This window comes from Chiloscyllium punctatum, chromosome 1 (genome assembly GCF_047496795.1).
Source record: "Chiloscyllium punctatum isolate Juve2018m chromosome 1, sChiPun1.3, whole genome shotgun sequence".
Taxonomy (NCBI): Eukaryota; Metazoa; Chordata; class Chondrichthyes; order Orectolobiformes; family Hemiscylliidae; genus Chiloscyllium; species Chiloscyllium punctatum.
The window spans coordinates 64289582-64305951 of NC_092739.1; the positions used below are offsets into that span (position 1 = coordinate 64289582).

The 16370-nt window shown below is 38.5% G+C and overlaps 1 protein-coding gene across 7 annotated transcripts in view; it reads right to left on the reverse strand.

Moving 5' to 3' along the window:
* Positions 1-16370, reverse strand: part of arap2 (ArfGAP with RhoGAP domain, ankyrin repeat and PH domain 2) — a 320143-nt gene that overhangs the window by 156120 nt on the left and 147653 nt on the right. For all 7 annotated transcript variants that reach the window (XM_072566652.1, XM_072566631.1, XM_072566592.1 and 4 more), the window contains 2 exons: positions 5748-5868; positions 3673-3860 (listed from right to left, as the gene is read on the reverse strand). In XM_072566652.1, the coding sequence (XP_072422753.1) occupies positions 3673-3860; positions 5748-5868 (309 nt within the window). The remainder of the gene's footprint in view (positions 1-3672; positions 3861-5747; positions 5869-16370) is intronic.

Sequence of the window (16370 nt, forward strand, 5' to 3'; positions counted from 1 at the left end):
AGAAATCTAAGATAATCACGCAACAAGTGTGATCAAGGTATCAAGGCAAGATTCTTACTAGGCAGCAGGAGGTTGTCTATTAAGTGGGGGGGTTATGAGTCATTAACAATTTTACTAACTGCATATTTTGCCTCATCAGTTTGCAACTTCCCATCCTATTTCCTCCTGCAAGCAATTAGGTACCAACATTCCACTCACTGGTTCCTACTAAGGCCCTCCGCCATGTTTGATGCCAGTTACAATCATCTCAGAGCACTCGCCATGGAAACCAACCACCCACACAGCACATCCTCCAACACTGATGTCTGATCATTGGCAGCATTGAAGAACCCTCAAGGGACATCTGCAATGCTGTTTAAAGGATGCATCTGCACTTTAGTGCTGCATCGTTGGGTGCAATAGCAACTATCATTGCAATCCGGCAACAGGGACACTGGGTGCTCAGGGAAATTCACCGAGCTCATGGACTGGACCATCTTGGATTTTCTTGGTACTCACTTCTGAACTGAGCTTACCAGGACTTTTACAGCATCAATGCGCTGCCTTTCTTGCACTCTGCCTCTCTGCCAGAGATACCAGGCTAACAGCACTTCAGTGTGACCTTGCTGTTGAGCACAGTTCAAAAGCTAGGAAGCTTGTCATGATCGTCAGCAGTCCTCATTCAAGTCATGGGGGTCCTGGCACAGTTAGTCAAGGGCAGCCTTCCACAACATTCACGGATGTGGACAAGGTCAGTCAGGCACTTGGGGAGTTAGGGTCAGGATCTTCTCCTCTGAAAGCTGAAAGAGCCAAATATCAGGAAGCCCACCATTTCTGTCCTGTTGTGGTGGAGAGCTTTCCTCTTAGAATGAAAGGGAATCGGGTATTCAGGGAGATGAACATGGGTGGCACAGCTGTCACCTTTGCTAAAGGTAAGAACGACTGCATTCGCAGCACAGGGGGCACTCAGGGTTAGTGGGGTCGGGGCGTGAGGTGAGTAACAGCGGTTGGGGAGAAGGTGTTGAATGCAATAGAAAGAGTGGCTGCGTCTGAGCCTCAGTGAGAGTCAGGTCCAGGAGAAGAGATAGAGTGTGAGGCAACAGAGAAGTGGTGGTGACACCCAAGCTGTTGGAGTGAAGGAGGGCATGGACTTGTTCCCAATATTCACGTGCAAACTGTCAAACTGAGACTGCACTGACATGGGTGGAAGCTCAGATTAAGTTAGCACAGTCTGGGTGTTGTGGTCTCTAATGGTGGTCCTAGAGGGAGAGGATGTCCCATCACAACATCACTCTGTTCAGCAGGACATCCCTCCAGAACTCCGCCCACAAAGTTGGGTGCCAAATTAATATTCGCCTGTCACATATGAGACACATGTCAGGATAAAACACCGTGCAGAAGGTTGGCACCATCCAATACAAAGCAGCTTGCTTGATTGGCAGCATATCGACAAGCTCTCTACACACTGTTCAGTAGCTGTAGCATGTCCCATCTACAAGATGCACGGCAGAAATTCATCAAAGATCATGAGTCAACACCTTCCCATCCCCAGATCACTTCCTTCTGGAAAGACAAAGGTAGTAACTGCAGGGGAACATCACAAGACCACCTGCTAGTTCTCCTCTGAACCATTCACCATCCTGACTTGGAAATACATTGTTGTTTTTGCAGTGTCACTGGGTCAAACTCCTGGAATTCACTCTCTCCCCTGTTGGTCTACCTACTGCACACAGACTGCAGCAGTTTCAAAGGCAGCTCACCACCACTTTCTCAAGAGGAACTCAGGATAGCCAATAAATGGAGGAGAAAGGATCGCAGATGCTGGAGATCTGAGTTGAAAAGTGTGGTGCTGGAAAAGCACAGCAGATCAGACACCATCCAAGGAGCAGGACAGTTGACGTTTCGAGTATAAGCTCTTCATCAGCAATGAGGGGGTGGCCCAAGGGGGCTGAGAGATAAATGGGAGGGGGTGGGGCTGGGGTCGGGGTGGTAGCTGGGAATGCGATAGGTAGATGGAGGTGGGAAGGAAGATGGACAGGTAGGACAGTTCAAAAGGGTGGTACTGAGTTGGAACATTGGATCTGGAATAAGGTGGGGTTGGGGAAATTAAGAAATTGGTGAAATCCACATTGATCCTATGTGATTGCAGGGTCCCAAGGCAGAAGATGAGGTGTTCTTCCTCCAGGTGTCAAGTGGCTAGAGTTTGGCAATGGAGGTCTAGGACTTGCATGTCCTTGGTCGAGTGAAAGGGGGAGTTAAAGTGTTCGGCCACAGGGCAGAGGGGTTGTTTAGTGCGTGTGGCCTAGAGGTGAACTCTGAAACGTTCTGCAAGTTGGCATCCTGTCTCCCCAGTGTAGAGGAAACCACACCGAGAGCAATAAATGCTGACCTAGCCAGCCTCACCCACATCCTCAGAGTGAACAAAAAGTAACATGAGAAGCTACAAGTGATGGTCCGAATGATGGCACTATCAACAGTTGAAAGGTAGCCTATAATTTTGGCCACGTTAGTTGTCAGAGTGACGATCCCTTCTGGATTCCTCTCAAGATGTTATTTTTATCTTTCCTCTATGTAGATCTAAATCAAGAAATTCTAACAACCCCTCAAAATGGTTACTTCTTTGGAAGTCAACTCTTAAACATTCACCACAAAAAAACTAGTCCAAGGATTAGATGGTTACACATATTTACACAGCAATTATGTGCTGTTACTAGGTGACATGTGGCACTAACAGCAACCATATATCTAACGTGATGGGAACATAAGAAATCATAACAGAAGTAGGCCATTTTAGCCCCTCATGTCTGCTCTACCATTCCACTATTCAATAAAATCATGCCAACTTGCCCCAAGGCTCAACTTTCCAGATTTTTAAAAAATCTACTTCCCTTTTTAAGTACTTCCAGAGATCTAGCCTTCACACACTTTGGATTCAGAATTCCTGATATTTACTAACCTCTGAGTAAAGATTGCCTCACAGCTCAACGTTTAAACAAGTTTAATATGGTGTCTAATGAGAGAATTCCCTCAACTGTAAAAACAATTACCCTGTCAAATCTCTCAGAATCATATATATTCCAATATTTAAAAAAAATTAATGAATAAAAGCCTAACCTGTTTACCCATTCTTGATAATGTCCACCCCTTGAGCTCAGGATTCAATCTAATCAATCAATCAATCTTTTTTGGACAACCTCCAATACCAGCAAATTCTTCCTCAAATAAAGGGGAAAAAAACTCCAGATATAGCCTCACCAATAATTCCCAAGAATCCCAATTCCCTAGCCATGCCAAAATTCAATTGTCCTTCTTATAAGTATTTGTTGCAATTGCATACTAATGTTTTGTGTTTCCTGAGTCTGATTTTGAAACACAAAGATTTCTGTTTTTCTTTCTCTCTGTCACAAGAAATTCCAGAGAGGCAGTTTAACCAGATTTTCATTTAGCAACCATCAGAGAGAAAGCACCTTCAAGTATAAGCATGTCCTCCCTGGATTGATTGCTTTTAGAATTGTCAGATACAGTGAGTCCAGATATCCAGAGTACCATCTTCTAAAGATCATACAGAGCAGAAAACTATTTGACACCATTTTGTTTTCAAGTCAAGTGAACCATTTTGGATGCACTGAATGGACTGGTTGACTGATGTAGTGAATTATAAAGAACTGGAATAGACAAAATATTGAGACATACCTGCTCACTCTTATACAGCCAAATGATGCTGCCTCGCAGTACAACAAAGATGCGAGCTTTGTAGCCTCTCAGCTCGAGATAACCAAATTTATCAGCTGTAACAGCACATCGCGAATTCAATTGAGAAAATATGTTAGACTGTGATCTTAGTGCAGTGAGAAGTGTGTCCATCCAGTCTTCTCTATCACCTGTCAAAGAAAATCACAGGAATTCAACTAGTCTCATTCGATCACAATATTCCAAAGTCCTTGTTTTTATTTTTTGGAAGTTATCAATCAGACACTATGTACTTAAAATAAAAATAGGTGGAGATGACAACAGGAGTTAAAAACCAAGTGCTCAGTTCCCACTTTAACACTGGGAATGCTTTACAAAGGTTATTACATTTGAAATACTTGTATGTTAACATTTTAGCCAGGGTCACCAGTGTACAGTTTAAATCAGCTTGGAGAGGTTTACAATCAATCAATCTCCTCTGTGAAACATCATAACAATTTATCTTGTGTCTCTCTTTTAATACAGCCTTTTGAATATACCAGTCCTCATTTAGGGTCCTTAATGAAGCATTGATATTTGGAATCACAAATCAAACCTTGCTGTGTTCCACCATCAGTCCTAATTACCCTGGCCCCACTCTCAACACAATCAAGAGTGTGCTACTAAGTCAATTCACAGTTAAACTTGTTCGGAAGACAAATACCTGAATTCAATATTTTTACCCCCACTCCCCACCCTCGAATGTAGCTTTCTCTGTACCTTCATTTTAGCTTCAGATTGTTCCATGCACATTTGCTGACAATCTAGCTCCATCTACTGGAGAAAACAACATTGCTTTCCAAAATAATTGCGAATCAATTTTAATGGTATCCATTTGATACAAGAGGAAATATCTGATCTGTGCTCTACCAATAAAACAGTTAACACCCCTCCCTCATTCCATCTTTCCACCTCATGGTTCAACACAACAAAGTAAAACTTCGAACAAAACAAAAGCTTGAGTGGTTAGCAATCTAATGCAAAAAGTTTAAACAGATTATAAAATCACAAATCTGCTCAAGCTCACTTTCCTCTGTTTCAAAGTAAATAAATGGTGGAAGATAAGCTCAGAGCATAAGTGTCAAATGTAATGTTAAAGCTAAGATGTAATTAAAAGTGTTGTTATGCAACATGCTACTCAATTAAGGTCATGAGCTTAAGATGTACTACCGAGGGAATTCTGTGTTAAACTGCGACATTATAATTCAGGAAATGCAGCCAATGTGGCAACTTAACAAGCAAGGTGACCTTCGTACCATGTAATACTTCAGCCTGTCCTGATGTCAAGACGTGAATGTTTGGCTATTCTGTACCCAATTCTGAGGCTAAGATTAAGAATTCAACTGCAACCTCCACCACCAGACATTGCCAATTGCATAGTAAAGTTTTGATTTGCAAAATCTAATATATTGTAAACCGCTATGTAATATACATGAGCAAAAAACTGCAACTGCTCTGAAATGAGAAACAGGAAAAAGCTCAACAGGTCAGACTGCATCTGTGGACAGTAGCAGAGCAAAGGTTTCAGGTCAGTGACCTTCCATTGGAATCGAGGAGCAGTGTTTTCATGAACGGTCATCAAAGTGAAACATAACTCTGTTTCTCTCCAAAAGATGTGACACGATCTGCTGAGGTTTTCCAGTTTTTTTTTTATTCTTCGTATACATGGTATTTTGATGGGCTTGAAATTACAACAAATCCAAGATTCCTCACAGGCATCAGTAAAATGAATCACACTTTTAAAAGCAGTGAGATTGCTTTACACGCTAACATGGTGCTTGCATGGGACTCTCAGATCATTTGGAAAAACCATCAAGTGTTTCACTCAGGAATAAAATAGAGGACAGGACAAAATTAAATAAAGACAACTGATGGATGGGTTGTTTCCGATTGAGAGCGAAGTGGTTGCTGTAGGGACCTGCATTGGCTCTTAACAGGTGGTAAAGAGATGGATAAATCACAAAAGGGGAGAACATTTTCAGATCTATCATTTCCAATAATAAATTGAATCACAATCCTCGGGTATGTTGCTCTCTTACCTTCTTTTTCAACCCTAAAAGTAAACGTTCTGGTGGAAGAAACCACCTCAAACTTGTTGTCCCCTAATTCTTGAACTCTGATTATTGAAGAGAGTGGGATGATTCCTTTTGAGTACATTTCCTTTGATGAGGAACAGGAAGATAAAAAAAGAAAGCTATTAGTTTATGCCTTTTCTAACTTACAGTGAACATTTATAAGCTGAGATTGAAGTTACTAAACAATATCCATTGGGCAGCACACTCTCATCATATAGATTTGACCTCTTCAATGGAGCACCTGGGATACTCTACTGGTCTATTGAAGCCAATACCAAATCAAAGTGTTAATAAAGTGAATACTAAGCATTTTCTTAAAGCAAAAAGCTACAGGTCAAACTTTAGCATTCATTATAGCTCATTTCAATCTGGGAGAATTCTGAATCTTTTTGTTTTTGGTTTATATTTCAATATCTGATTTAGAAAAAATGCTTCTTTCACTTTATTTAAAACTCAATTATGCCTATTATTTTCCAACCGGATTTAAAGTCTATTTTATAAAGAACTCATACTGATTAGATGTCTTGTTTCATCCAATTATAATTTATGAAAGTACGCCTGTATCATCCTACTTGATGATCTCCAATATAATTATATTTCTATCCCAATAAAGGAGGTGTTATAAGCAATCACTGATTTCAGATGGGAAATATTTTCACCCACCTCCCCTCCATCACATTAATCACAAAATTTCTAAAGAGTTTTTCCTTGCCAAATTGATTTGTAATATTCATTGTTGAGTTCTCAATTAATCATGTTGTAATATTAAAGAGTTTTTAAGATTATCAGTTCTGAACAATGTGTGATTTATGATGCAAATGCTTACAATAACATGGTAATTACGACATTTGATATTAAGTTTACAACTACACTGTTAGACTAATTTCCCAGGAAAGTTGGAACATTGTCAAAGTTTCACATTGTTTATGCTTGATCTCAAACGCTTGTCATCAACTCTCACATGCAAGAAAACCTTTCAACTCATGTTGGAGGTCTACTTGAACATAAGCTAGATATTCTACCTGTGATGGCAGTAAACAAAACAGCTTTAGAGATTATCAGAGGCTAAAACCATCTAGATTAGATTACTTACAGTGTGGAAACAGGCCCTTCGGCCCAACAAGTCCACACTGCCCCGCCGAAGAGCAACCCACCCATACCCCTACATCTACCCCTTACCTAACACTACGGGCAATTTTTATATGGCCAATTCACCTGACCTGCACATCTTTGGACTGTGGGAGGAAACCGGAGCACCCGGAGGAAACCCACGCAGACACTGGGAGAATGTGCAAACTCCACACAGTTAGTCACCTGAGGCGGGAATTGAATCCGGATCTCTGGCGCGGTGAGGCAGCAGTGCTAACCACTGTGCCACCGTGCCGCCCACCCATCTAAGAGAGCCAGGAAATGAAACAGTGATATTTTATAATTTAATAAGCTTTGCGTTTACTCCTTTGGATGGGCATCTTGCTGAACACGAACACAGGAACATGACAAAATTTGTGACATCTTTCTTCTCAGAGTTACTCATTTAGGAAACGTATGTGTATCTATAAGCTGAGAAGAAAGTCTGGTGATATTAACTACAATTTTCAACATCAAAGCTTTTCAGCTCAATCAATGTATTGCATTTTACCAACAAGGCGTTCTTTATAAATACCAACTTTTTATTTTAAAAACCATTGTTCCTGAGAATTTTTTTAAATTTTCACTTTTCAATCCTGGCTTTTATTTTTGGTTAGAAAAACTTGTAATCATTGGTTTATAAATTTTTCAGTTATGGGATGGTGCAAAGAAGAAAGAATTAGAGGCATACAAAATGAAAGTATATTAGAGTTAGTAGCAGTCAAAACTACAATGGTACATGAATGATAACCATAGTGGTTTCCTTCTGTATAAACTATCATTAGGCCAACAGTGAACTGAAAGTATACAACATCATATGGCACGTGACTGATGCAATAACCCTGGCGTTTCAGATGTAAGAACAATCTAGGAAACATAACTAAAAGTATAGTAAAATATATTGTAGATTAACACAATTTGCTGGAATGCAGTAGCACAGAGGTAACATTACTAGACCAAACCCCCAGATAATACTCTGGGGAAAAGGTTTTGAATCCCAACATGACTGACGGTGAAGTTTAAATGTAGTAAAACAAAATTGAAATTGAAAGCTAGCCTAATGGCAACTATGTAACCATTGCTGATTGTCGCAAAAACCTATCTGGTTAACTAATGCACTTCAGGGAAGGAAATCTATCAGCATTATCCAGCTTGGCCAACATGTGACTCCAGACACACATTTCAGTAAAGTGGTTGACTTTTAAAGGCCTTCTGAAATAGCTCAGCAAGCCACTCCAGAGCACGAAATATTAGCCCAGGCAGTGACATCCATAATGCTTGAATGAATGAAACAGAAATCAGAAATACTTTAATGCTGAGTGCAAGTTTAGAAATTTCATTATGTGTCAATGTCTTAAGTTAGGAAAATGTAGTTTCGTAATGGCAGTCATGGGTTATTTTATCCTGTTCTGAATTTTTTAAAAAAAACTTTGATAAATCCTAATAGATGCTGTGTTACTTCTATGGAGATATACTCAGATTTTCCTTGACAGAAGTAATATCTCGATTTGTTTTCTTGCTTTTCTTTTCCATTAATCTCCTATCACTGACCCACTTTAACAATGCTATCCACGTAAGCTCACTCAAGAGTCAGGACTTCATGCATTTCTCAAGATACAATCAAAGTAATTCCTTTGTTGTACTATAATTACAATGCCTGTTTTAGCTCTACAGCAGGCAAATTGATGTGCAAATATTCACTAATAGCTGGACTCTAAACTTGCATTTATTACTTCAATTATTTTATTCTTTAAGTTACAATACCTTGTATCTGCACTTCAATGCAATCAGGAAACTGTACTCAGATTTGAAGTTATGGTACAGTTCAAGTTTCTAGTAAACCAATTTTAGGTTCACAAGACGTAAAATCTTCAATAAACTAGAGTAAATGGGCAACATAATAGAATAGAATAATTTTGTTTTTTCAAACACTTCCACTCAAGAGTATTTAAGTTTGTCCAGTTTTATTAATACAAGACAAAAAGAAGATTTATCAGTAATAATAATCATTTTGCTTTAAGAAGGACTATGAGTAACCAGATTTAAAATGACCAAAAATGACTTAAACATTATACTAAATCATTTAGTTTGGTTTAAATCTAAAAATCTTAAACCTTAAGTCTTGTACTCAATATCAAAATATTTAACTTACTAAGAAGCTAATGAAAAAGCTTGCTTCTCAGTGTTTCTGTGCCACACTTTACAAAAGCGTGAAGCATCATAGTAAAGGCAAATGCAAGTGGTTTTGTGTATTTACAATTTTTTTTTAAAAAGTCTTTCACAATCTTTTCCAGCTAATTGTGCTGGAATCTGTGCCCAAAGCTGTAGAAACTCTCAGCATGTCACTTTCCATTCCACTCCATCCAATAAAGCAACACGAGCACTGTTCTATTGAGAAAATAGCTGCAATATTTTAGCAGAGAAAAACATTATTTGCTTTGTAAGCTATATTATTAACTGGTCGAGACAAAACACACACAAAAAATACGCAAACGTTAAAATATCTTTTTAAAGCTGTTGTAAATGGAGGTCAGTTTACGTCTGAAGAAAGAGACAATTAACATCTCTCACAACTCAGCCAATAGGGATTCAAAAGGAGGTCTTTAATTTAAATTGCAACCTCACTTAACAGTTGCTGTGCATCTAAAGGAAAATAAGTCCTTGCAATTATACACTGTAGACACTGTAGTCCCTTTCATCACCTTTTAATCATCTTGAGACAAAATTCCTTAAATATATTTTGAATTTGTACTATCGTTATTGATAGGTAACCAACTTCATCTTGCATTGCAAGTCTTCAATGTAAGTATCATTGCTGTTAGTCTCACAAAGCATCATTGTTCAAAAAAAAACATTTATGTCCACCTTCAACACTGCATTTTCATTGAGCAAACCTACTTTGAGAAGGCTGCAATGCAGCAAATATAAACGATTAAACTTCAAAGTGGTACAATGTTACATACACTGATGGCAACTTGATTCTTTATATAATAGCATGCTTGAGTTTGCATCTCAATGTTTCCATGCATTATCTAATTGCAAGCAAACCAATAAGTAGCAAGGCTCCTGAGGTAATCTCAGGAAGCAAGAATTCAGCACTGGCGAGATTAAAAACAAAACTGCAACATGGATTTAGGTTTAATTTTGACTTGAAATGGCAGAAAACACAAAAGCCATCCAATTTCTTTCAGTTCTAATTTGGAAGTCTTGAATTATTGCTTACTTTATACTGAATGATTCAGTAAACGGGGGGGGGGGGGGTGGAGTTGGATGCGTTCTTCAGTGAATGGCATCAGTAAACAGGCAGATCCTGGTGCTGTTGTAAATCACAGGTATAAAGCCAGTGAAAATCTATGACTTGTTTTTTTAAAACAATCATGACAAGATATCTGGCTATTTCCAGAACAGAGTAAACCATTGTCTGTCAATTTATTTACATACATGAACATCAATATGCAATAGCATTTTTTGGTTTCTGCTTTTGCCAACATATGTCAATTATTTACTTCTGCATCATATGTATCCAGCAAATTTTTAACGAAAACAAATTCAATCTAGTTTCTTTAATTTGCTCCTTTCTTTCGATTAGCCATTCTAATAAGGTCATCATCCGAGCACGAAAAACAGCAGCTTGAGAACATCTCCATAGTCACCAGATATCCTATTTGATTAACCCCCTAGGAAGATACATTTATCCAGGTGAAGAAATAATCCTTCCCATCTCACCACTTCTCCAACAATTCATTAATTGACCCTCTAAAATGTCCAAGTGACAATCGACTGCTTATTTTTTGACAGCATTTTAAATGTTCCAAGACTTAAAAAGAGAACTTAGAAAAATTGAAAGAACGTTTCATTAAACTTGCTTTTAAAGCCTACTGAATGCACCTTTAATTATCAATGTGAATGATAAAGAAAATTTAACCTGAAGGAACAATGTGGAAATACTTCACAAATGTCTTCTCATTTATTGAAATTTAACATGAAGCAATATGTGCTCAAAAAGCTTATTTTGTGGTATTTGGAGACATCTACTGGCCACACTACAGAAGTGCTGCAACCGTTTTCATGAGTAATTATATTGACATCTTAAAAACAGGAGAATCTGATGTCGGTGTTTGAGAAAATTGCCTGGTGAAAACTGGGTCTTCAGTCATGAGAAGTCACAATCAATACGGAGATGAGTCTTCGTCTGCGACTGACAGCAATTGGGAAACACAGAAAGATATCCCCCAAGATGTCAAGGAGACCTGAGATACAGTTCAAAGGTTAAAATGAATTGTAGGGATCAGACCTAATGAGCTAGAAACTCGATGGTAATAAGCACCTGTTTACACAGAACAAAGCTACATGTTGTAGCAAAGGTTTATTAAAAATAAATCAGGCATTATTGAATGTGGGACGATGAAGGAGGGTGGAAATTCCATCTTCTGACACTAAACACAGCCACTACCTTGGAAAGGGACATGCATCCTGGTGGAAGACATCAGAGATACTGTCCAAATTAATGACAATGGCTGGAAAATGGAGGAAAAGAGCTGGTGGTGTGAGGTTAATACAATCCAGAGGCCCTGCCTGATGGTCTGGGAAGCAGGTTCAAATCCCAACTCACCAACTGCCGGAATTCAAATTCAATTCATAAATCCGGAAATAAAAATAAATATGTCTCAGTAATGGTGACCATATGAAAGAATCACCTACTTCATACAGGTTCATTAACAATACATTCATCCTTCCTCTGCTCTTAGCTTCTTCGGTTCACTTTTTGCCTCGGGTGTTCTTTCTTGCCCAGCAACCCAAAGGCAGCTTTACTAGGCCTCTGCAGTAAAGCAATTTTAAATGCTGCTAAAAAGGTTCAGTTTGAAACAAAATCATAAAACAAGGAACACAAAGTCAGCAAACAGCAAAGGCACGTTAGCCTTTATTGTCAGGACACTGGAGTATGAGAATAAAAGAACCTTGCTATAATTGTATAGGTATTGTAACCACACTGGAGTGCTATTGTACAGTGTTGTTCTCCATATGTTTGCAAGGATCTACTTGTCTTCTTGGCAATACAGGGAGGAGAACATAAGCAAGGAAGGTATTGCTAATAAAACCTAAAGAAACATTGGTTAGGCCTTAGCTGGAGAATTTTGTCTGATCAATGGCATTATGCTTTTGGAAGGATGTCAAGGCCTTGGTGAGGATATTGTGGAGATTTAAGACAATGCCATCAAGAATGTTGGATTTCAGTTATGTAGACAGAATGAAAAAATTGGGGTTGCATTTCTTAAAAGAGAAAGATAATGTGACACTTAACAGACATTGTTAAAATATTTTGTGATTTTGAGAGAGTAATTAAAGAGAACCCATTTCCAGTGACATATGGTTTAATTAATACAGATTTTAAGACTTTTAGCAAAAGGACACGAGGAAATGTCCTTTTGAAAAGAGAAAAATCTCAGCAAGTTCTGCTTTGAAGATGTTGCCAAACAAGTCAATGGAAACAGATTCAATAGCAGCATTCAATACAAGAATTGGACAAATAATTGCAAAGGAAAAAAATACACGAAAAGAGGGAACGAGTGGGCTGCGTTGGATAATTCCAACCAAGAGCCAGCACAAGTCAGATGGGCTCAATGACTCTCCCATGTGCTGTGTGATTCTTTAAATCCTTATACAATGAGCAAAGCCATTCAACAACACGATGAAGCATACTTACTGAATGCCACTGTCACGTGTTGTCAACCATGGCTACCACACAGACAGCCATGCACTGAGGCATACCATGTCATGGCCATACAGCACTCAAGGATGTTGCATACATGAGTTTGTTTTTTTAAAGAAAAACAGAGGACTGATAAAGCCAAAACAGCTGCAACTGTAGGTCCAGTGGCGATCTGGAGAGGAACTCTGGACTGTCATACCTACAGATGTCAAAAACAACTTCAAAAAAAAAGAGAAATGCACTACAAACTGACCTATAAATCCCTGTGAGTACCTCAGTCCATGAACATGACAGGAAAAATAATGGTAGCTGTCTGTGCTTGAGACATACTTGTGTCTTCCCTGACAATAAACACAAACTGGGAATAAAAATGTGCTTCCATGATGGTTTACACATATTTGTGACCTGACATTCCAATGTGTGGACTAGTGTGTTGGGAAGGTCATAGCTTTTGAGATTCTTTTGAATTCATTCAGGGCATCATCAGCATTAATTGCCCATCCCTAACTATCCAGAAGGCAGTTAGGAGTGAACCACATTGACTCGAGACTCACACCAGTCATTAAATACTCTTGCAACACGGGTATGGAAAGGAAAAAGACCTGCAAAACTAAGGGTCCTAAAGTCGACAGTTTAACTACCAACATCAACATACCGGTAACAACTACAGTAAAGACCCCAATGTTCTTTCATTTAATCTTCACTCTTTTGGTTAACTCAAGAAAGGCTGGCTAAATTAACTCCTTTTGAAACAAAAGTTCATTTGGTCTATGCACAAGGAATTCTTTGTAAACTAAACTCATTGTGACCAACAGAGAGGACGGGTGACGCCTGTTCATCCCTCACTCACTCAGGAGCTTGACAATTTGAAGTAAACTGCACTAACCTGGGAAGGTTTCCCAGGAACTGGTTGTAAAAAGCAAATGACAACAAAAGCATAGGAACCGCATTTATACAATTCAATCAATGTTTAACATGCCACAGCACTCAACCTGTTTGCCTACAGATCATGATCCAACATGATAGATAGAAGGCTTCCAATGTGTTCAGTCATTGGTATTGTGCATTACAAAGAAGGCTGGCAGTAATAAATGTTTGGAACGGAAACATTCCAGGGAAGGTAATCAACACTTTTGTCACCAGCCATTTGGTGAGAAACTCAAATAAGGAACACACAAAATGGACTGTGTATTTTCCTTTTCAACTTTAGGTTGAATCAGATTACCTGAAATGGTTTTTGGAGGACTGGTACATTTTTGTATTTCCACACATTGCTTTTAAGGATTATAATGAACTTGACTCGCTCTTGCAAAGAGGTAGTGTGAAAAAAAAAATTAAAATTGGCAAGAAATGACTGACAAAAATGGATACTTTAATTGCATCACTATTCAAGACCAAATCTGTGTGAAGGAAGATAAATTATACACAACAAAGTCTCTTCCCAAGCTGTTTAAACACATTCTCCATCAATATCTGACACAGGTTAAGGAAACTAAGCAATGCTTTTTGAAAAAAAAACAGGAATTGCTGGTAAAATTCAGCACATCTAGCAGCTTCTGAAGAAGGGTTATGAGACCCAAAATATTAACTCTGATTTCTCTCCACAGATGCTGCCAGACCTACTGAGTTTTTCTGATCAATTCATGTTTTTGCTTCTGATTTCCGTTATCCCAGTTCTTTTGTTTTTATTTAATGCTTTTTTTAAAAATAGGCTTTTCTTTCAAAGAATGCAAGTTTTCGGGCCATCAATTTGTATGATATGCCATCTCCAGGTTATGTTTTTCCTATTTTCAAACAAGAGCTTTGATTTTTAAGTGAAGTATTTCCTGGGTTCACCTAATTTTAGAAAGGCTGAATAGAATACCTGTATGTAATATGTGACTGAATTGTGATACATGTTATTGCCTACACCTTTATAAATATGTGTACTTGCCACCCCAGCTGAAGTTACCATGGAGGAGTCTTCTTCTCAACCCTTCCTCTTGCCTGAAGATAGGGTTGACCTTCAGGTTCGACCACCACCAGTCACCTTCCTCTAATGTGAGAGTAGCTCTATGGTCTGGTAAGACTATGGTGATTTTACCTTTTTACTTGAAATGGATACTAGCCACATTGAAGATATTGAACAATATTTTGTTAAAAGTCAAAGTGATCCAGATTTTAAATGGTTATTTTGGTTTTTTTTGTTATATGTTACTTGCTTTGCAAAGAATTTATAAAAAGAACTCAGCATCTTAAAATTAACAGGATGCAATGAAACAGAATCCTTTTACATCAGGGATTACATTAATGTAACCACTGCAATCTCATTACTGTCCTCATGAATCTACAGAACAATGCTAACAATTCGCCAGTGGACTATAAAACTAAAACAACAATTTTGTGCATATTGTAAAACAAACACATGTCCTCTATTAACAGCATTCAGTGTCAATCTTGATTCAAAAATACCAATTTCTACTATGTGATTCCCAGAAAGCGAATTCCTCCCAATTCCATAAAATTGATTCTTAGGAATTTCAATATGTCTTCTTCAACTTTCTTCCAAGGGTATATCAGAAACCCATACTCATTAACAGAAGGAATTGTTTATCTTTTTTGCCTGCATGTTAACATCGGAAATTTAATCATTCTCAATTTACTCTCTCGTGATACTGGTTACACATTTCTTCCGTAGCCTAACAGATGGAACAAGCATTTGTGCCCACCTCACAGAAAAGGTCCATGTCTGATACGTATTTTGAAATCCAGTGCCAATGTCATTGAGAGACAGAAAATTTAATCAGCTGAAATTGAACCAGAGCAGATGCTATCAAAGCCAGAAGCATGCAACAATTTACAAAATGAAAACTGCGCCATAAATTCTAACATTTCTGAAAGACTTATATTACAAGACCCACAACAATCTCTTAGACTCTACTCCACAGTTAAGATATAGCTGACTTTAGCAAGGATAAAAAAAGCACAAACAAATCGAGAAAAGTTCAGCGCACGACGGTCGTCAGGTACACAGGAGAAGCTCTGTAACGGGTAGCATCAATGGGTGACTAACCTCCCCTGTGGCTGGAAAATGATCACATCAAAGTAAAATTAATTATTTTTAAAGTGGAGGAAACAATAGGTCAAGGATGGTCAAGTCAATTATCATTTATGAATTAACACAATTATCTCATTCTAGGGATGCACTAGGGAATAAGCAGCTAGCTCCACACTCAGTTTTTCACTCCTTTCCTACTTAGCTTATTGTATGTGGAGAACCAGGAGGCTTTGTAACTACTCATTTTCTAACATGCAATTAGGTTTTTAATGGATTTCTAAAACTGGGAACTTCCTCTATATATTTTCCACTCAATTGCATTATGCAGGATTGGGAAAAAAAATCAGCAAATTAGGAGCCAAATTTCTTTGCCATGGAATAGGAAAGTAGTTATAAAATCTCGAGGTTGCAGTCATAAATAGGTCTGGCACAGTGGCTCAGTTAACACTGCTGCCTCACAGCACAGCCCTGGGCGTTTGTCTATGTGGAGTTTGCATATCCTCCCCATGTCTGCGTGGGTTTCCTCCGGGTGTTCCAGTTTCCTCCTGCAATCCACAGATGTGTAGTTTAGGTGAATTGGCTATGCTAAATTGCCCAGCATGTTCAGGGATGTATGGGTTAGAGGCATTAGTCAGGGGTAAATGTAGAATATTAGAGTAGGGCACTGGGTCTGGGTGGGTTACTCTTCAGACAGTTGGTGTGGACTTGTTGG